This window comes from Lissotriton vulgaris, chromosome 2_1 (assembly GCF_964263255.1).
Source record: "Lissotriton vulgaris chromosome 2_1, aLisVul1.2, whole genome shotgun sequence".
Classification (NCBI taxonomy): Eukaryota; Metazoa; Chordata; class Amphibia; order Caudata; family Salamandridae; genus Lissotriton; species Lissotriton vulgaris.
In genome coordinates, this window is record NC_141687.1 from 355,008,439 (window position 1) to 355,031,373 (window position 22,935).

A 22,935-nucleotide genomic window follows, 5' to 3' on the forward strand; every position below is an offset into this window, starting at 1 on the left:
CAAATGGGAGCAGCACTCCGCTACCATTCAAGACTACATTCAGCATGGGGCAATGGGTCAGCCACGTCAGACATGGACACCATTGTTCCAAGAGTGACAGCATTTTTCTGATCACATGCACAGCCACCTGAAAATAAGTGCATTTAAGTGCCAGAATTGGCACTGTCAGTTCTTCCATTTCCCATTTCAAGTCTCACCTGAGCCAGCGCATGCGCTGCTTTGACGAGTCTTTTAGTAATGGGTCTTCAGAAATGCTACCACATGCTTTGCTCATGCTTGTGACAGCATACAGCTTGCAGGAGGGCGCCGCTGGGCGCCACAGGCACGAGTCTGTGCTTTGATAAAGAGCAAACAGATGCTGCTTAGTGCGCATGCACTCCCCCATGCCTCCCACTTGTTTTTTCTTCCAGCTTTATATAACACGAGCTCGACCCGAAGGTATCAGAGCGCTTTACATGAGCACCAGTTAGATGCAATACAGATGGGCACATTCATTTTTTAAGCACTTGAAGATTAAGTGATTTGCCCAGAGTCCCAGGATGTGCGAGCCTCCCGCCATATTCTAACCTGGTTCCCGAACTCCAAAATCTGCAACTCTAGGCGTTAAGCCACACCTCCCAATTGCAGTAAAGTGTAAGAATTATCAGATTGTAGTGCTATAAACCGTGATGCTTGGCGTAGCTGAAAATATTGTTGTATTGTGTCCGCACTCCGCAGCTGACACAGCTTGGCTGTCTACTTTAGCTTTGACCGTGTTTATACACTACAGAGGCACATGCGAACTTGACAGCCAATAGCCACGTCCCAAATCAATGGAGCGCACATGGATTGGCTGTGGTGACCCCAGTGCTCCAATCCTATACCGCCATACACTTAGTCCATCCCTCTCTTCCTTAACTACCAGTGTCTGTTCAGCCATCGGAATGGCTGCAAAAGCTCCTATTTGACCCGGAAGTACAGAAACTATGGACACATGTCATCTGTTGAAACATCAATAACGGACTACAGACATTAAGTTGAATGCACTGGTTCTTTGTGAATTAGGAGATGGGTTTCATCTTATGTTCGTTGTTCCGGTAACCCTGCTTGTCACTGTCGACGCTTAATTCATGAAGAAGAATCTAACTCTGGAAGAAAGGCTGAAATCCTTGCAGCTTTCCAATGCAGACCGTCCAGCTTTTCAAGACGCACCAGAAGAAAGGAGCCCCTATCAGTCAATCAATCAGAGCACTTGTAAAGCAGGCTACTTACCCGTGAGGGCCTCACGGCGCTATGGGGAGGGGGGTGGGGGGTAGGGGGCGGGAGTGCTGCTACTGCTCGAACAGCCAGGTCTTGAGTAGTCTTCTGAAGGCCAGTAGGTCTTGGGTCTGCCGTATGTGGGTAGGGAGGGTGTTCCTGGTCTTGGCGGCGAGGTAGGAGAAGGATCTGCCGCCGGAGGTCGTTCGTTGGATGCTGGGGACAGCGGCGAGGGCGAGGCTGGCGGAGCGGAGCTGGCGGGTGAGGGTATAGAAGCTGAGTCTGCTGTTCAGGTTGGCTGGTATAGCGTTATGGAGTGCTTTGTGTGTGTGGGTGAGGAGCTTGAAGGCGATCCTCTTGTCGACGGGGAGCCAGTGTAGGTCTCAGGTGGGGGGGTGGTGTGGCTGCAGCGGGGGACGTTGACGATCAGTCGGGCGGAGGCGTTTTGGATGCGTTGTAGTCGTTGTAGGTGTTTGGCTGGGATTCCTGCGTAGAGTGCATTGCGGTAGTCCAGTCTTGTGCTGACGAGGGCCTGTGTCACCGTTCTTCTTGTTTCGGTCGGGATCCACTTGTAGATCCTGCGGATTATGCGGAGGGTGTTATAGCTGGTGGAGGAGACGGCGTTGACCTGCTTAGACATGGAGAGGAAAGAGTCGATGATGAATCCTAGGTTGCGTGCATGGTCAGTGGGTGTTGGTGCTGTTCCCAGTGTGGTCGGCCACCAGGCGTCATCCCAGGCTGAGGGGGTGGGTCCGAGGATGAGGACCTCCGTCTTGTCCGAGTTCAGCTTCAGACGGTATAAGTTATAAGTATACTTATTTATGTGTTCGTCTCGCACACCTGTTCATACATTACCTCTTAAGACAGAAGAACGTATCTCTTCCAAAGCAGTATAGGCGCCATAGGAGTACTAATATTTGGAATGGAGTAGTTTACTACAAACTAGCTTTTAATTGACAATTATTTCAACTGGTATGATAACGTTTGCAAATTATATCCCAGTCTAAGTCATGTTATTGAAAAGTTAATCTTAGACTGTATTTTCAGTGGCAGATGACCTGAATAGCAGTTGTGATTGATTGAGTGCCACGACTAATTCAAATGCACAATTACAGGGATCAAGGACCGCAGGTTCCTTTTATTAAGTATAGCAGGATAAAATATTCAGTTGTATATTTATTTAGTAGCTTTTATAATTGGTATACCAGAATAAAGGGTGTCTGAGCCCTTTACACGAGAAACAGGTTTGGGTTGAGTCGATTATTGGGTTTTTTTGTTAGGGAAAGTGTCTAACTAGCAGTATATCGTAAGTTTTTGTGCGTTTGGGGTTATGTAAATGGTCGCGTTAAAGAATGCTGTTTTTTTGTAATTTTGCATGGATGAATGGGCGAGTATGTGAACGATGAGTTAGACCAATAACATGGCATGTGAAGAATTCCATATTGCCACCAATATCACTGGCTATCTGGGCACTCACTCAGATATAATTTGAAGCACCCTTGCGCTCATTCACCTAGTAATCCCTAAAATGTACAATTCTTTTCACCATGACTGTGTATTCACTCACTCATTTAGTATAGGCATTCACTCATCCCTAAACCCGCTCACACATCCTTCCATGGACCCGTGATTATAATCTCCGACAAATCAAGCCTCGCGACGACACACATACAATTGTAAATCAGTGTAGAAGCACTAACATCAAAAAGCTATACTTGTTGGCTGGATCTGTATATGATTGTGTGTCTGTCTACATGTGTTATGTGTTTCTGTATCTACATTTATTTTTGGCTGTGTGTTTGCGTGGCAGCGGTCATGTATTTGTGTATGTATGGTTATATGCATGTGGGTGTGTGTCTGTATATGGCCTTGTTGACTCTTGTGTCTGTCTACGTCTGGCTGTGTATGCCTGTGCAATCGGTTTCATTTCGGTGTGACTCTACGGTATATGCATGTCCTGGTTGTGAGATGTAATAAGGGTGCACTTAAACTGCTCTTGTTAACTCCAAGTGATCATATCAAATAATTGCCCATAGGAAATGTCAAAAACAAATGACAGAGGAATTGTGATTTAACAAGCTGTATTCTTTGAGGGAGTTGAGCTGAAAACTATTCTCCATATATACGCATAAATGAGTTCCCTTTGTCCGGTATTTCCCTTGGCTCAAAATGTAGGATTACGACAAGGTTTGCTCATTCACCAAGTGTCATGATGCAAATATAATGTATGTTTGTTCAGAATCATTCTATATACTGATGATTCATTTCATTGTTTGTCCTGAATGTTTTCAGTGAGTAGTTTTTTGTATTAGTCTGATGTATTGTTTGATCTCATTAAAAATTAAATGTTTCTCCACTTTTTATGCATTTTGAATTTTTGATAAAAAATATTTGAATTTCTAAAAGGAATGGTTAAATAAATAATCCATCCAAACAAAAAAAGTAGTTGTTTGAATGTTGCACTTAAGTTTCCTTTTGAGTATTTGATAAATATTATGGCCCTACCTGACCCCTGTCCTCTGGGCCTATCCCCTTCAGTTTTTGTGGTGTTCTGAGAATGGCTTTTTTCTTCAATGGAATTAGGTTGAAATACAATTTTGTTGTCAATTAGATTGTGTATTACTCCAACAAATAGACAAGGTATTCTCATTCAAATGAGTCCCATGCAACTGTTTGAATAATCCTTATTGACCCCTGTTCCGTGGGCCTCTAGGTGTATCCTTGTTGAGCATGTATTGTTTTGATATGCAGGCACTTGGAATAAACTAGTCATACATTCATTTAAGTGGCAAGAACTGTACGGCAGGTTCTCGGTCCGAGAATAGGTTTCCCTAGATTTGAATTTTTTCAACTTCCTTTGGAGCGTTGCTTTGCTCTTGCTTTTTTTCTCCATCTGGCTTTCTGCCTTTTTTAGCCTAAGAGATTTTGGGGCAACTGCTTTCATGTTCTTGCTCATATTTCCCTGCAGAGTAATAGCCATACTATATTGTGGCTGATCTTGTTTAATAGAACATTTCATAGATCCACGACCTTACTGACTGTTAAAAAGCCCTGCTGGGCCTTTCTTAGTTTTTAATCATTTAAAATTCTTGTAAAGTGTCCTTTGCAGCCAGTTCTGGGCTAGGTTTTCACGAGTATTGCAGAGATTCTTAGGGAATCCTTGAAAAGTCTTTCTTTTGCTCCAACTCTAAACCTGTGGTAGCAAATGTACACCTTTTTCTGCTTGAGTTATGATTCTAAAAAACAGTGAATGTACCACCATTCTACTCTTAACTGTAAACAGGCCTATCACAGTCACCACTCCCAACATTCTGCTTTCCAGCAAGTGGGTACCAATAATTTTGAGAGATTCACCAAACTATTTCCTCTGTGCAGGGTGTTGTGCCAATTCTCCTATTTTGTGGATAGTCTTAGTCCTTTGTCTCATAGACTGTTTACAATGTGTGATTGTTGGTACTTCCTATCTGCTAACCCTAGATTGCAGTTTGCCTGTCTGCAGAGCATACAGTGTTATTTCATAGTGCCAAACCGTACTTTCTGAATAAATGTAATCATCTACAAAAAGTGTCTGTCAAATAAGGACCGCATAGCCAATAGGGCTCTCCTTTGTGACCTTATAAGTGTTTAGTTATCCAGCACAATTTCCTTGGTGCAACAACATCAAGTGTGGCATGGCTAAACACTTATAAGGTCCCAAAGGCGAGACCTATTGGCTACGCCAATGCTTGTTACACTTTATTTCTTTCCATCTCACCTTTATATGTTCATTATTGTCAAGCATATTACAGCTCCTCAGTCAGAGGTAACAGGCTGATTTTTCATTTCATCTGCACTGTTCTTCCTGCAAGGTCACACCCTAGAGATCAGGCCACTTTCATGGAATGGTGTTGTCCATAGTTTATCTGTTTTGCCATTACATGTGGCAGCCAAACTGGTACTTCAAAACGCCATGTACAACACCATTGCAAGCCAGCCCCCTGCTGCATGTTTAATTGTGTTACTGCAGCCGTACGTCTGCCATGTTTAGAGGGAGCAAGTTCTCTTTTTCTACTCTGTTGCATATATAGTTGAGTTTATTTGTGAGTTTACTGTGCTTGTGTAAGTGGATGAACGCATGAATGAGTCAGTGAGTGAATGAATGAACACGAGTGCCAAAGTGCATGTATGATGATTTTTGAATGCCGAAACACATCATTCACTGAGGAGGCACTTTCAATTAAAGCCCGGCATATTAGCATTGCCAATGCTTGTTTTCACACTGGCACTGCTCTGGTTTACCCTACAGCAATTCTAATGGAGCGCCTCACTCCCCTTCAGGGAATCTGCGTACCCATCGTTCTTGTTAACTTAGTGTGGTTCCTACTTTGACTTTGTAGTTAGGCATTCCCTGCAAAATCTTTTCTCTTCCCACACGTTTCATTTTTGATTTTTTTGAATAAATGCAGCAGGCCTTTCACTGTCAGTAGTACAGCCATCTCTACCACTTTGATTATAATTTGCTGTTGTAATAGTCATGATCACACCATGATACTTAAGAGTGACTTGGAGAAATGAGCAGAGACTTAAACTGCCCCAGACTAACTAGTATGGCAACATTGACTTGTGCAGATACAACCAGCATGCTTCCTTGTAGAAACTGTCGTCTGTGTTGGGCCAGCTGTTGTACGAGTGAAAAGTTCTGGTCTGAGCTTTTCTTGTAGTGCTTTTCTCAAACTGAGATGCACCCTAATTCTGGACTGTCATATGATGGAGCTCGATATTCGTGCTCCGTATAGTTTGTTTAGGTCCTAGTGGTGTAGTTCCGTATACCGTTCTCCCTCCTGAAACTGGCTGCTTTTTGATCCTTCCCGCTTTGCCTGCCCTCTTAAGTTCCTAAATATGTATGAGTGCAGAGACTGGTGGATGAACGCATTTGTAGCTCTGGGTGGGGTTCACGGAGTTCCGCTATGCGGAACTCTGTGAAGTGCACAAAAAACTCTGCCGAGCTCCGCTAGCGGCGAAGTTTCTTTAGATAAATGAAGGTTCGAGGCATGTGGGCTGCTGAATTCATATCTGTGCATAGTCCGCCACCTAGTGTTGGGTCCGGATGATTGCACATTGTTGTCCTGGAAGAGTCTTCGAAGTATCACGAGATAGGTGGCTCCTCCCCTGGACTACAGTGCGCATGGGCATCGCCTCCATCCCCAGATTGTTTTTTTCCGCCATCGGGTTCGGATGTGTTTTCGGTTCCCTCTATCGGAACCGATAGTTGTTCTACTTTTACTCGAGACCAAAAGGTCTTTAGGCTGGGCGTCGGTATAGTTGCGTTCGGGTTTCTTACTGACTCTCAGCTCCGATCTCCTACTGCCCCTCCACGTGCTTTCGACGCGGACGGGCCTACACTACACACTTTGCTATGGAGCGGACGCCATTCAAGAAGTGTCCGCTGTGTCACTCTAAATATTCGCACCTTGACGTGCACCCCGTGTGCAATACATGCTTGTCACCGGATCACCGTGAGGACACTTGCATGGCGTGTTCGAAATTTAGGAGTAAGAAAACTTTAAAGATTCGCCGGGCTAATCGGCTCCAGGCTCAATTGTCGGCTTCGGCACCCCCACCTGATGACATCTTCCAGGAATCGGTTGAGGGAGAAGACGACGTACAAGAGTCGGACTCTGGCCCCGCGTCCGAAGAAGAGACCGGCGACGCGGGTGATGAGGCCTACGACGAAGTCTCCGACGAGGTAGGGGACGACGACCGGGCTTGTCCCACAATAGGTGATAGCTCGGAGGAAGAGCATCCCCAACAAGACTCCGGGGTTACTCCCCGTTATACGGCCCAGGTCGAGGGATCGCCTTCGGGCCTTACCCAAGATCTAACAATGAGTCCTACGTCCCCGCCTCCGGGCCCGGTCACGGACATTTCTAACAAGAAACCGAAAGTGAAGCCAACTGGTCTCGCACCCTCGGATGCGAAACCGAAACCGAAAGTGGCGCTGGTGAAAAAGGTTCTGGAGGCGTCAACTTCCACGAAACCCAAAATGGCCGACTTGAAGAGCCACGCCAAAATGGCTGACCAGAAGAGCCGCGCCAAAATGGCCGACCCGAAGCCCTCTGGGTCGGCGCCGAAGGTGAAGGCATCCGACGCGGCGGCGTCGGCACCGAAAGGGGTCGCGGACCCGAAGACGGCTTCGAAGAAGCGTCACGCCGACAGTGCGCCAGGCCATGGGGCGTCGGCACCGAAGAAGAGGCCTACCGTCGACCAAGCTCTCGAAGACGAAGAGTCGCTCGAGTCGGTTCAGCCCTCGGCATCCCTTACAAAGAAGGTGGGAGAATCCTTAAGGCGGATCCAACAGTCTGTGGTTCCCAGCCAGGACACTGTAGTGCCTAGGCCCACGCCGAAGCCTGCCAAGGAACAAACGCCCATTCGTTTTACCCTTCCTCCCAAGTCGGTGCCGAAGGCCTTCGCGCCTAAGCAGAGCGGACACTCTCAAGAAATATTGACGCCGAAGGCTGCCTTGGTGGTGTCGAAGCTTCGGCTCCAGCCGCTCGCGGTGGAGGAACGTCGTGAGGTGCTCATCGACGCCAACACCGGAAAATTGTCGCTCCTCAAACGGAAGATTACGTCGGAGCCGGCCTTGGAACCTTTTAGGATTCCACTCAAGAACAAAAGGTACTCTGCGGACTCTTCGGCTCTGATGGAACCTCTGTCTCCACAAGCCCTGGAACACTCGCTGGCCCATTCCCCCGTGCCTGATGTGGACGAGGAAGAGGCCGAGTACACCTATCCTGCGTACTCGGATCCGGACGAGGAGCAGGTGCCCTGGACAGCAGGAGGCGACACAGACGACCCGCAGTCGGGGCAGGACACTCAACTTTTCGCCGCAAAGACGTCCCCGACAGAGGACTCGGCGGCATTCAATGCATTGATAGAGAGAGCTGCAGCGAACCATGACGTCGAACTGCACTCAGACCCCGTAGATGCGGACTTTTTAGTCGACACCTTCTCGGTAGCCGAAAAACAAGTCAAGACACTACCGATGCTTAAAGGGGTGCTGAAGCATGCACAGGAGGTATTCAAGGAGCCCACCCGGGCGCGGGTGGTCAATCCTCGCATCGACAGGAAATATAAAGCGGCGCCCACGGATCCCACGTATATTAAGGGACACTTGCCATTGGACTCCCTGGTGGTTTCCAACGCTCGAAAGAGGGCGAATTCGCAGACTACTGGTGACGCTCCTCCCCCGGACAAAGAGTCCAAAATCTTTGAGGCATCAGGCAAACGCATTGCTGCACAGGCAGCAAACATCTGGAGGATCTCTAACACTCAAGCCCTGCTCGCACGTTATGATAGGGCCCATTATGACACATTAGAGGCCATCCTACAACACTTGCCTGACCAATATAAGGAGGCGGGGGAGATGCTCATTCAGGAGGGTAAACTCATTACAAATGCATCCATCAAATGTGCCCTAGATGTGGCAGACACTGCCTCCAGGGCGATCAATACAAGTGTGTTACTTAGACGTCATGCCTGGCTTCGAATTTCAGGGTTCAAACCCGACATACAAACCACAATATTGGGGCAAACAGTGAATCCTGACCATCTGTTCGGCCCTGAGGTGGATGCCTCCCTAGAAAAGATGAAAAAAGATACTGAAACTGCCAAATCTATGGGAGCTTTGCAAAGCCAGCAGTTTCGGGGTGGTTCTTTTCGCCGCTCCAATTCAAGAGGCACCTCGAGGGGACAGGCATCCCAATCCACACAATACTACAAGGGTAACACCCAGTCCTCGTATAACAACAACAAGGGCAGGGGTGGCTACAGAGGCAACAATATCAAAGGCAGGGGACGTGGAAACAATGCATCCAGGTCCACCACCACCAACAAGCAGTGACGTCTTGTCACTTCCCCCCGATCACACGACACCTGTCGGGGGGAGACTCCAGCAGTTCCTGCCGGCGTGGAGATCCATCACCACAGACAGGTGGGTGAGGTCTCTTATCCAGTACGGGTACTGTCTAGAACTTACGTCCATTCCACCGGACATACAGCCAAGAAGCCGTGCTATGTCCGACGAGCACTTGACCTTGTTGCAGCAAGAAGTTCAGGTCATGCTGCAAAAAGGGGCAATAGAGCTCGTTCCATTGAGAGAACGGGGAACGGGGGTTTACTCCCTGTATTTTCTGATCCCCAAAAAGGACGGATCACTCAGGCCGATCCTGGACCTCAGGCCCCTGAACCGGTACATCAACTCGGAGCACTTCCATATGCTCACATTGCAGCAGGTGCTTCCCCTGCTTCAACAGGGGGACTTCCTAGCAACGCTGGATCTGAAGGATGCCTATTTTCATATTCCCCTGCATCCTTCCCACAGAAGGTATCTCAGATTCAAGATCTTAGACCAGCATTACCAGTTCAGAGTCCTGCCGTTCGGGGTCACCACGGCACCGAGAGTGTTTACAAAATGCCTAGCGACTGTGGCGGCGCATCTCCGTCGCCAGCACGTCCATGTCTTTCCATACCTAGACGATTGGCTTATTCAGGCAAAGACGGAACAGCAGTGCGTAGACCACGTGTCACGCACCATTCACCTCCTGCACGATCTGGGATTCTCTCTGAACTACCCAAAGTCCCATCTCCAGCCCGCCCACGTGCGACAGTATCTGGGCGCGACAATCAACACTCTGGCAGCCACTGCGCAGCCGAATTCAGTGAGAATCGCCAGTATCCAGGCGCTGATCCAACGATTCAGACCCCAACACTCGCTTCCAGCGAGGGTGTTCATGCAGTTGATAGGCATGATGGCCTCCTGCATCTCCATTGTCCCGCACGCGAGACTACATATGCGTCCGCTTCAGGAGTGCCTTGCACGTCAGTGGACTCAGGCTCATGGGCAACTGACAGACCTAGTGTTGGTGAGCGGTCGGGCGTACAACTCTCTGCATTGGTGGAATCCACAAAACCTTTGCAAGGGCCGACCATTCCAAGAGCCTGTCCCACAGATCATCCTGGCGACGGACGCCTCTCTCCAGGGATGGGGAGCGCATGTACTCCACTACACTGTGCAGGGACTATGGACACTTCAGCAAAGGAAGATGCACATCAATGTGTTGGAACTGATGGCAATCTTCATGGCCTTAAAGGCGTTCAAAGTACATCTGTGCAACAAGGTCGTGTTGATCCGGACGGACAACATGACGGCCATGTACTACATCCAGAAGCAGGGAGGTACACACTCTCCACAGCTGTCTCATCTGGCTCAGAGCATGTGGAAGTGGGCCATTCAGAGGAACATCTTCCTCATGGCAGAGCATCTCCCGGGCAAGGACAATCAAATGGCAGATCTGCTCAGCAGGCACAGCCATCAGATGCACGAGTGGGAGATACATCCATCAGTACTCCAACCGTACTTCCAAAGGTGGGGTCATCCAGAGATAGACCTGTTCGCCACAAAGGAGAACGCAAAATGCCAAAGCTTCGCCGCCAGATTCCCACACCCCCAATCACAGGGCAATGCGATGTGGATGAACTGGTCAGGCAGATTTGCGTACGCTTTTCCCCCAGCACCTCTGATACCGCTGGTGGCACGCAAGCTCAGGCAACACTCGATGACGCTCATCCTGGTTGCTCCAACGTGGGCTCGCCAACCATGGTACACCACGTTTCTGGAACTCTCCGTGGTACCGCATCAGAGGCTTCATCTCACTCCCAGCCTTCTGACGCAGAGCCATGGCGACATTCAGCACCCAGAACCGCAACAGCTCAACCTGGCGATCTGGCTCCTGAAGTCCTAGAGTTTGGCTACCTCAATCTTCCTCCCGATTGCATGGACATCATTCGGGAGGCAAGGAAGCCCACTACTAGAGCTTGTTATGCAGCTAAATGGAAGAGGTTTGTCATCTACTGTGTGGACCACAGCATTGACCCGCTAGATGCTTCCATTCAGAACATCATATGTTACCTCTTTCACCTGTATCGATGTAATCTAGCGTACTCTTCCATCCGCATTCACCTGTCTGCCATGGCAGCATACCTCCAGAATAGGCAGCACCTGTCACTCTTTAAGGTCCCTGCTATCAAGGCCTTTCTGGAAGGACTCAAAAGGGTCATTCCACCAAGGACCCCACCAGCTCCAGAATGGAACCTCAATGTGGTTCTTACAAGGCTGATGGGTCCTCCCTTTGAGCCACTGCACTCTTGTGAGCTCCAGTTTTTGACTTGGAAGGTTGCGTTCTTAGTAGCAATTACATCGCTACGGAGGGTGAGCGAGCTGCAGGCGCTCACCATCCAAGAACCTTTCTTCCAAATTCATGCTAACAGGGTGGTGCTCCGCACTAACCCAAAATTCTTACCCAAAGTAGTCTCACAGTTCCACATGAACCAAACAATTGAATTGCCGGTGTTTTTCCAAAACCCAGAGACGCTGGCGGAGCGTATGCTCCACACTCTTGATGTGAAAAGGGCCTTGATGTACTATGTGGACAGGACAAAAGATTTCCGCAAAACCAAACAACTCTTTGTTGCTTTTGCCACACAACACAAGGGAAATGCAATCTCCAAAGCGGGGATTGCTAGATGGATAGTAAAGTGCATTCAGATCTGTTATGATAAAGCTAAGCGCACTCTCACTATCCCACCAAGGGCCCACTCCACTAGGAAGTTGGGGGCCTCTATGGCCTTCCTAGGTAACATTCCCTTAGAAGACATCTGTAGAGCAGCCACATGGTCTACCACACATACCTTCACTAAGCACTACTGTGTAGACGTGCATTCCAGACAGCAGGCAGCTGTTGGTCAGGCTGTTCTAAAAACGCTTTTTCAAACTGCTGCAGCTGGCACGGGCGGCCGCCGTTAATGGAGGGACTGCTATGTATTCTATGCACAGATATGAATTCAGCAGCCACATGCCTCGAACTGCAAATGCTACTTACCAGTATGCATCTGTTCTTGGCATGTAGGGCTGCTGACATTCATATCGCCCACCCTCCTCCCCGGCGCCTGTAGCAGCTGCAGTATTTATTCATATACACATATGCTCATAGCATGGTCATCACTCACTTTCTTCACTCCATCTCTGCCAATGGCTAAAAACAATCTGGGGATGGAGGCGATGCCCATGCGCACTGTAGTCCAGGGGAGGAGCCACCTATCTCGTGATACTTCGAAGACTCTTCCAGGACAACAATGTGCAATCATCCGGACCCAACACTAGGTGGCGGACTATGCACAGATATGAATGTCAGCAGCCCTACATGCCAAGAACAGATGCATACTGGTAAGTAGCATTTGCATTCGAGGTAATTGTCCGCACCAGGTGCTTATCCCCACTGTCCAGTCATCGCGAATGGCATCATGCACAGCGCAAGCGGGGGCTGCTTTTTTTCTGCCGCTCGAGTAGATTTTTACTCGAGCGGCAGCTTTCTCAACACAAGCGGGCGGTTTCTCATCGTGAGCAGTCACAAGCATACGCGAAGGTTGAGCGGAGGTTGAGTTTCCGCGCTGGCCAACTTGACGTTCACGAACGCGAGCGAGGGAAAAAACTCCGCTCCACAATGCGAAACTGAGTTTTTCGGAATTCCACGAGCTGCTCGTAACGCAGTGTGCGGAAAACACAGCGAGCGGAGTGCACTGCCCAGCGTAAGACATTTGTTCAGATAATGAGTATTTTCTGCCTATGTTGCATTCAGACTTCTTTCTACTAACCAGCAATGCAGTTATTTAAAAAAATTTATGAGTTTGTAGTTATTTTCCTTTTTTTTTTTTTACCTTTTATGAACTTTACCTCTTAAATTAAAGGGGATGCATTTTGTGGTCGTTTGTAATTTTGGACCGATGAACATACTAAGATAACCGGTACCTGAAAACTATTTGGCCACATGCTTTCTTTGACTACACATCAGCTTGTGAAATGTCACAATATGATCTAATCCACCACTGGAAACACAAGCATTCTGATTGAATAACTTGGTAGATTGACAGCTAAACTCTCATTTTTTGTTGTCGTTAGTTACCCACGCTATTACACTTTAGAAAAATTATTTTATTTTATAACTTTGTGGCTGATTGATAGTTTCTCTAATAGTGGTTGTAGCCTTCTTTGTTTCTCAGCATTAACCTGGGTATTGTAAAAATAAATTCTTCAACACTTCTCTTTTGTCTCCACAGGGGACACTACACAGAAGATGAAAGCTGCTCGGAATCCTACGCCTGCAGAATTGGATGCCTATGCTAAGAAGGTTGCCAACAATCCACTGACAATAAAAATCTTCCCAAATAGCGTGAAGGTACCCCAGCGCAAGCACATTCGTCGTACTGTCAACGGGCTGGATACTTCGGGGCAGCGGTATAGTCCGTATCCTGCGCAGGCCAGCGCCAAGACTGGCCTGCTAGCGATAGTTAAGCCTCCTGCCAAAGCTGTTCTGAAGGACTTTGAAGGAGCGCGTACCCATCTGCTCCCGGAAGTGATGATGAATCCCCCGTCCTCTCCCTACGCCGCACCCAGCACTTTAAGTCACACGCAGGGCCTGTCCCGCCCGCAGTCTTTGCAGCATGCACAAGCGCTGCAGCATGCTCACAGTATGCAGCAACAGACTATGGCTCGTCCACAGAGTGTGCCACAGGTGTTACAACACCCTCCTCAAAGCATGCAACAGACACTGCAGCACCATCCAAGCATGCAACAGGCATTGCAGCAACAGTCTCAAGGTATGCAACAAACACTGCAGCACTCGCAGGGCCTACAACAGACTCTACAACAGCACCCTTCAGGTATGCAACAGGCCCTGCAGCGTCATCGGGGTATGCAGCAAGCCCTGCAGCAGGCTCAGCAGCAGGCTGAACAGCAGGCTCGGCAGCATGCCCAGAATATGTCACGCGCCCAGAGCATACCACAGCCTCTGCAACGGCCTCAGAGTATTCCTCAAAGCATGCAGCATCCTCAAGGTATATCACAACAGACTCTTCAGCACCATCAGAGTATCCAGCAGCAGCAGAGTTTACCACATTCTCAGAGCATGGCGCAGTCTCAGACGATGCGGCAGGCTCAGAGTATGTCACAGGCGCAGCACTCTCAGAGTCTAGGGCAGCCGCAGGCCCTGCAGCACCCTCAGAGCATGGCACAACCCCAGGTGCGGACACAGCACCCTCAGAGCATGGCACAACCGCAACCACTGCAGGCAGCTTCGAGCTTGCCCCATGAGACTCTGCAGCACCCTGCCAATCCTCTTCTGCAGACTGGCTTGCATGGCGGCAGAAAGATGCCGGATGCGGATGCCCCACCTAATGTGACCGTGTCTACCTCAACCATTCCTCTCTCTATGCTGCAGCAGAACCGGCCCCCGGACCTGACCAGTATCGTCCAGCAGATAAACCAGTTCTGTCAGGCCCGGGCTGGGCTCGGCACTACCTCGGTGTGTGAGGGACAGATTGCAAATCCCAGCCCTATCAGTCGTAACCTGCTTATCAATGCAAGTACCAGGGTCTCTGCTCACAACCTGCCTATATCTGCTTGCATAGGAGGCCCTGCTGACCATGCTGCTGCTATTTCTGCTGCTTCTGGTAACGTTCCCCTGGTGAATATCAGGATGCCGGCATCATACCCCAGTGATCTAAAACCTCTTGCATGGAACCAGCACCAGCTTGCACAACTGCAGCAGATGTGTGGAGAAGCTGGTAAACACCCTCAAAGAGAGATGACAGTGCAGGGATTTCCAATCAAAACAGCAGCCTACCCTCAAGAACTGTGCATGGGCCAGTCGTTCAACTTGAAGCCCCCTATAGAAAAGCCTACCCCTTCTCCCCCTGTGAACGGCTTGCCTGGGTCCCTGCCGTACCCCAATGGGCACTATTTCCAGCCCATGTGGAATAATATCCTGCCCACACCGAATAGCGACAGCTCTGGTTCTCAGGAGCTGGCCATCCCTTTCCATGGAGGGCAGCCAGCAGCAGCACCCTTGGACTGTGCGATGGGGTCTCATTACAGGGCTGGAGCGGGTTCCTCTGGCCAGAACAGCATCATGCAGACCATGGATTGCCTCGGTGGGGAATTTCAGCAATCCTGTTTTAGAGATCAGAGCATGGCCACACTTGGGAAGGTCCAGCGGCCTGCTACAGGCCACGCCCAAGAGCCCACTGATAGTCATAACCTTCATCTTCAACACCCTGGGTATAGATAGGTGAACTCCACCATTACCAATGAAATTATAGGTTTTAGTCTTAATTTGAACTCCTAGCAAGGCTTTTTTATTTTGTGTTTTTCTTTTTTTTTTACTTGCAAACTTGATGTGATCATTAGCATGCTGCACGATATTATGAATCCATCTTGTAGCTGGTGTCATGGTCATTGCTTACATATCTTAAATGCTTCTTAAGTATTAGAAGTGTTGAGTTAAGTATTAACATTATCTCCAGCTCAGACTGCGACAAATCCCCTCAATGGCAGATTGTCTTCTCCCTTAACACACACACATGAATTGCTAGTTAAACCATCATAGCTAGTGCTTAGCCTCATCTCCACACAATAGTTGATACACGAGCCCTCGCGAGTCATAGACCCTCACGAGTTGCCTAACCTCACACCTTCACTAACTCTCCTCACACCTCAGTCCCAGTTTTCAGTCCTTACTCCCCAGAAACAGTCTTCGATCCTCACCCAGCATGCCCATTTATTGATCCTCACACCCCAGGCCCAGTTATTGATCCTGTGACACCCCCCTTTCAGCTTTTAATCTGTGCACTCTTCACATTTGCTGTGCTGATCCTCACGTCCTCCCCTTATATGCTTTTTTGTGAGATCTTCACACACACTTTTTCCAGCACTCCCATTTCTGCTTGAGTTTGTGCCAGTATCCCCCTTGCTACCTGATCTCGTTTATTCTACCCACCTGGCAAGAACAAGTTATTTTTTCATGTGAATTAATACTTGTCCACTCTAAAATAATGCTATAGCGCATCGAAGGGAATCGAGCAGGAGAACTGTTAGTCAACTTAACGATGTAGCTGAAGGCCACAGAACTAGCTAGCTAAATGGGTTGTTGCGACCCCCACGATATTCATATTGAGGTTGAAGAACTAGTTTGCGACTGCTAAGTTGTGAATGTGGGATGTAGAATGGATTATATACCCACATTGTATGAACAACACTGTTTGGTGGACTGCAGACGTGGCTCAGTATGAACTCCACATTCTTATGTTGACTGCAGGACTGGTTGGGTGTGATCTTTACAGTTAGACTACATGTGTGGCATTAGTTGTGAGGTCACCTGTGTGGATGTAGACTGCACAACTAGCTAGTTGTGATTTCTACAATGTAGACGAAGGTTACCGAACTGGTTGGTTTTGAGTTTCAGGATGTGCGGATTAAAGAACTGCCTAGGTATCAGCTCCACCATGTGGATGCTAACTGCACAACTAGGTGGCTGATTGGCTTTTAGTTCCAAAATGTTGCTAATGGCTGCAGAAATGAGTCAGTGTAAACTCCACAATGTTAATGCAGGTTTCTGAAAGTGTAGATGTGTGAGTAAACTCTATGATGTGGCTGCAGAACTGGTTGTTTGGGATTAGCCTTTTGTGGCTGCAAACTGGAGAACTACTCAGGTGGAATCTAGTCATTGTAAGCATGAGCTTCAGATTGTTTGAGAGCGCCTCCCTGGGAGGGGAAGGGGGGATTATCTAGACTTCAAAGAGTAAGATTGAGAACCCACTGTTTTTCTGGTTCACTAGTCATAAACTGTTGATTCCCCGTATATCCCGAACACTACAGAGAAAATGAGTAGACCTGTATCTGCAGATTTGTGCCTGGGATCAGTGGTAATTGCTTAAAACACACGCTTATGGCAGTGATTAAAGACATGTCTCTTGAGGTTGCACATTGCAGGACGTGGAAGCTAAATATTCTTACCTAACGAGTTATCTCCATTGTTGGCTGTTTTCACACTTCCGAAGTCTTGCTTGAACACCTCTTCCACGCTTATCTGCACAGTGTGCAAGTATCTCCCAAATTCACTGGTTAGATTTTAGCACACGGCTTTCGAATTTTGCTCAATTTTGAGTGACATAAATTGCAGGGAAATGTCATCATACGACAGCCTTGTTGCAACTTCCTATGAATTTGTTGGTGCTGCTTGCACTTGACAATTTCTTTTATTGCACCCAAACGCATTTTATAGCACTATGGTGGAGGACGCCGATTTTATTGTAGCAGATGCAAACCATGTATCTATGATCCTTCGCACAATCCCACTGTACTCCAATCCTCTCTTGGCTTGAAGATAATTACCTGGCTACATTTGTTCAGCCATCCGATCCGGACTCTCTTAGGACACATTTAAGCTTCTCAGAGGCATGCTGCTGTTGGAGCTCTCTTTGCCTTGCATGCCAGTGTAGAGCTACAAGTAGCCCACATTTCATGCTTTGCTCAGGCATTGCTAGGGCAGAACGGTCTCATCTGTCCTGCAAATGTCTCTCCGGGTTGCGTGGTTCCTTCCATCACATCTGCTTGGCTGGAATGGATTGCTTATTGCGAGAACTAATGATCACGCCAAAGTTTGAAGTATTAAAACAAAAAACATTCGTTCTTAAATGTACACTGGCTAAAAACTATTGCTATACTACTGTAACTCTAAGTGTAATTCTTCTGTGTGAATGGTGCCTGTTAGTCTGGGCATCAGTAGCGATGTGTATGAGTGCATCCACAGCATCAGCAGGTCATTGGCATCCCTCACTGTCCTCGAATATGAAGCTAGCCGATCACAAAGCCTTAAATATAGTCGAAGTACCTGTGGCTCTCCTTGTCAACATCATGGAAAGTTCCCCGAGTTGTAACTCCCTTCTCCTCTGAACAATACTAAGTATCATTTTAGCCCTGAATGGGAATGTGGAAGGAGCAACCAATGTACCTATCCAGTTGGCATCCGAAACCAAGACACCACGACTGGGCCAGTGCTGTGCAAAATCTCCCTCCTACCGGCCCCGGACCTTATCGTACAGACCTCATTGTCTCTCCATCCAAGACTGTTCCTCCCATGTTTTTGCCTTTCTGTTGAAGTTCGCTGGCCTTATCAGTGAGATGGGTCTGTGCAGCAGAGCCACGTGGGCAGCATCTGGTCCAGAATAGTTAAGGTGCTGCCCATTCGCTCTGTGCCACCATTCCCCACCCCCGCAGTTCGTGCTTCCCTCCTCTGTTGCTGGGCGTGAGCTGTCAGCACCCTCGATGGGGTATCTCCAGGCAGCCATTTCAGCGTATTACGGCCTTTTTGTTTAACATGGATGACTATTAGAAACTGTTGATGTACAACTTAAAGTTGACCCTCCTCCCAATGAATATGAAATAGAGGTTCCTCCTGCCTTTTTCAACCCACTCTCAGAAGCTATTTTAAATTGAACACTAATTTTTTGTATTAAAATAGAATCTTTAAATGAATTTTAATATTTCCTTTACAACAAGCATGAATAGAAAACCCGCCCTATTTTTAACATCTGATTTTTTTTTTGTCTGTCTTTTTTTTGTTGTTGAAGTGATGTTTAGCTAAATAGATTACTTAAGCAGGGGAGGGGAATATTTTTTTTAATTGAAATGGGTAGTCCCTAAAAGTTTAGCCATCTTTCTGTGTTGGTTACGCATAACGTCATTATTTAATGTATAATTATTGTTTTTAATTGTATTCTACTATGGGGAATTCTCTTTAGGGAGAACCGTAAAGTCGAGGTTGTTCACCTGAGACAGATAACTTGCGTATTGGCTTGTGTTGCCTTATTTAAAAGGAAGAAATATGAAACTGAAAATTTGCCTGACTGTGTAATGCCAAATGATAGCGAACCGATGTTCTAATTTATTGTTCACAATGCTCCTGTCCCTCTGCCATCTGTGAAAACTGGTAAATATACATGGATGAAAGAAGTCTAATATGAAGCTTGTGTCATAAATATTTTCTGACTTGTATACCTCCCTGAAGTCAAGACTTGTCTTCATTCCACATTCTCCTATTACTTTGTCCTCTCTGAACCAGTGGGAGCCCGTTCCAGGACGAGGTCAAATAGTCAGCTATTCTGTTCCCTTGCAGTGTATTCTCTCCACCTGAATACATCTTTTTCGCTGAATAAAGTGTTAGAACTGCCGGTTCCTTATTTGTTCATCAATTGGAGAGATTCTCTGGCATAAAAAGAAGGGGAAAACATTGAATTTTCTTGCCCAGATAATCCTTGCCCCCTATGATAGTTTGGAATGAGGTTTAATGTAGCAATGATGCAGCAGTACTACCTAGATTGATAATCTATCCCTAATTAAAGTCTCCAAATAAAATTAGCTTCAATTCTGTTTTTGTCCAATCTCTCTATATACTTTTTCAGTTTTTTGTTTTTTTAATAAATTGAAAAACGTTTTGTGAAGTCTTCTCCGTTGATGGATCACCATGTTTTGCTTTGAGGACCATTTAACTGTTACAATTTCATGTGCACAGATGCAGAGCGAAACATTCTGCTGGCACTATCAAATCACTTCAGTTTTTTCTTTAAGGGAAGAAATACAGATTAGGTTGAGTTGCCCAAACTGATATTTTGAGGTTTTCTTTAATTTTCTTCAGTTTAAACGTTTTGCAAGCAATATTTTTCATGGTTGAGGAGGGGGAATAATGTTCTAGATAATACTGCTGCTGTAAACTGTGCTCTAGAAGGCACACTTCAAATGCCTAGGGAATTGCTTTTCAGGTTTCGCCTGCACAGCGCATGCGCTGAGCTTATGAGGGGTTTTGTTTACAATAAAGGATTTGAAGCCCGTCCACGCTTACCATTCGTTAGCTTCATTGTCACTCTCCTATGTTGCCCTCTGATTTGTCAGCTCCAGACAAACCCTGTTTTTTTACTTTCTGTGGAACAAGGACAGATTGATTTAACTTGGTGTTAACCCGCTGATCGCGCTGTGATTCATGTATTATTTCTATCACTGTTACCTGGATTCAACTTTTTTATCCCCAACTAGTGCAATACATTTGCTCCCTCAATAGTCCCTCTTGGTCTAAAAAACATTTATTTCTACACAAACCAGTTCTTGCAGAAGCATTGTACATGCATCAAATCAAATGCATCAGATGTTTGCATAGATAAGTGGTCATGTTAATTGGTAACATATTGTTTTGTATTCTAATTGAATTTAGATAGCGCTTGCTATCCCTGATCAGGCTTACCAGCGCAATAGGGCAATTCAGGGCACCTTGGGAAGCTTTCCATACCACACAATGCCACTCCACTCCACACAGTGCCACTCAACTGAACACCACACATTGCCACTGTCACTCTGTGCCACTCTACGCCGCTTTATGCTACGCCACTCTACTCTGCCACTCCAATCTGCCCTACGCGTGCCACTCCGCATCCCTCTTCCACTCCACACCATTCCTCTCCACTGTAAGCCACTCCACCCAACGCAACTTCACTCTGTTCCACTCCACGTCACTCTACTCCACGCCATTCCATTCTACCCCACTATATGCCACTCCACTACACTCAGTGTAACTCAACCCCTCTCCTAAACGCCACTATACTCTACGCAACGCTACTGTACACTCTACTCCATGCTACGCTACTGTACCCAACTCCACTGTAGCCACTCCACACCATGTCATTCTACTCCACACAGTCATTCCACTCCACTCTACACACACTGCACCGCTCTACTCCACTCAGTTCACTCTATGCTGCTCCACTCTACGCCACTTCACTCACTTCATTCTGCTCGACGCAACTTCACTCCATGCCACTCAGCTCTAAGCCACTCTACACCATGTTATTCTACTGTCGCCCCACTCCACTGAGCGCCATGCTACACATTCTGCTCTATGCCACGCCACTCTACTCCACTTGTCCTAGTCTGTGCCACTCTACCACTCTGTGCCACCGCTCTGTCCTACTTAGTGCCACTCCATGCCACACCACTACCTTTTAGCCATGCTGTATAGCTGCCATGGTGCTGTACAACATGGCTAAAAGACGGTGCCCATCTGGACCCTGCCTGAAGCCCAAGGGGCCTTTCTGAGCTGTGCATTGGGCTCCTTCTTGACAGACGTTACGTTGTGCCTGTTGTTACTCCCTGGACCTCTACCACTCTGTCCTGGTCTGTGCAACTCTCCCACTCTGTCCTGGTCTGTGCCACTCTCCCACTCTGTCCTGGTCTGTGCCACTCTCCCACTCTGTCCTGGTCTGTGCCACTCTCCCACTCTGACTTGGTCTGTGCCACTCTACCAGTCTGTCCTGGTCTGTGCCACTCTCCCGCTGTGTCCTGGTCTGTGCCACTCTCCCACTCTGTCCTGGTCTGTGCACTCTCCCACTCTGTCCTGGTCTGTGCCACTCTCCCACTCTGTCCTGGTCTGTGCCACTCTCCCACAATATCCTGGTCTGTGCCACTCTCCCACTCTGTCCTAGTCTGTTCCACTGTTCTACTCTGTGCCACTCTGTGCTATTTTTTGCCACTCTGTCCTACTCTGTGCCACTCTACCACTCTGTGGCAATCTACTCTACCGCTCTGTCCCACTTTGTGTCACTCCACGCCACACCACTACCTTTTAGCCATGCTGTATAGCAGCCATAGTGCTGTACAACATGGCTAAAAGACTGTGCCTATCTGGATCCTGCCTGAAGCCTAAAGTGCCTTTCTGGACTGTGCATCGGGGTCATTCTTGCCAGACGTTAAGTTCTGCCTGATGTAACTCCCTGGGCCTGAAGTCTGTATCACTCAGATTACACATTGGAGCCTTTTCCATTGCTTACTCTTAAGCTATCATATGAAGATGTTAGTGGACTGTGCTTGTGATGTCGTAAAGGGCCTGCTCTTTCCTCTGCTGTAGATTTTCCACAGAGGACCAATTTCTGCAGCCTACGTGGTATTTTAACGTCTCTCTTATGTGGTTCAGTCTGCAATTTCTGTCACTCAGGTTGTGCTCTGAAAATCAGGGAGGGGTCAGTTTCTAGGCTCTTCCTATGAACCCTTTGATAAACCTTCTGTTAGGATTTAACAGAGTCAACTTCCAGGTGGCTTTTATTCTGGAACTTACCGTGGGTGACAACTGGGCCTCTTAACCAGGCGACCTGGGGGAGGGTTCACATGACTTTAAAAAAAATGTGAGCAATCAACAGGTTTTGTGTTGGGTCTCACAATAAGTTCATCTTGATGAGCTCACATCTGTGCTTTCCTCTTTCCCCAACAACTCTTCTTTGTTGAACTATGTTGTCTGTTCCAAATACATTTCCTTCTGAAGTGGGAGACATCACAGGTTTGGGTGAGTGGGCATGGGTTTCTACTGCAGTCCTTAAAGGCCATTGGCTCTAGGATAAAGACGTGTGTGGTGAAGCGGTTTAACCTTTTAACCTTGTATTTCCCTAGTTACCTCTGTTCTTTTGAGGGTCCTGGGTGATGCCAGTGGTCTGGACACGTCCCTTCACACTGGCTTGCTTTCTCCCCCATACCGTGGCTACTGAGGGGGGAGCTTCCTATGATGTGGCGGTGAGGAGGGCAGCCAAGGTCCTCAGCCTTGAGCGCCTTATAGTGGCAGTTAGGACTAACCTGACATAATTGTTTCAGCCTGCACTTCCTCTTTTGAACCCCTTTTGCCGTTCAATGAAGCCCTCACAGATGTCCTCCTGGGCACTTGGTCCAAGCCCATCACAGGGGCTGTTTTGGCTAGGACGATTGCCCGGTGCCTCTGCCCCAGTCCGGGCGATCCAGTG

At 47.7% G+C, this 22,935-nt stretch overlaps 1 protein-coding gene across 2 annotated transcripts in view; it reads left to right on the top strand.

The window, feature by feature from the left end:
* FAM222B (family with sequence similarity 222 member B) overlaps positions 1-19,534 on the top strand; it is a 210,998-nt gene extending 191,464 nt beyond the window's left edge. The window contains exons 3-4 of one of the 2 annotated variants that reach the window (XM_086955143.1): positions 13,387-13,926; positions 13,990-19,534. In XM_086955143.1, the coding sequence (XP_086811269.1) occupies positions 13,387-13,926; positions 13,990-15,395 (1,946 nt within the window). In that variant the 3' untranslated portion in view covers positions 15,396-19,534. Of the gene's footprint in view, positions 1-13,386 lie in introns of both variants that reach the window. The other variant, XM_086955142.1, reaches the window with a different exon arrangement.
* The last annotated feature ends 3,401 nt before the right edge of the window (positions 19,535-22,935 follow it).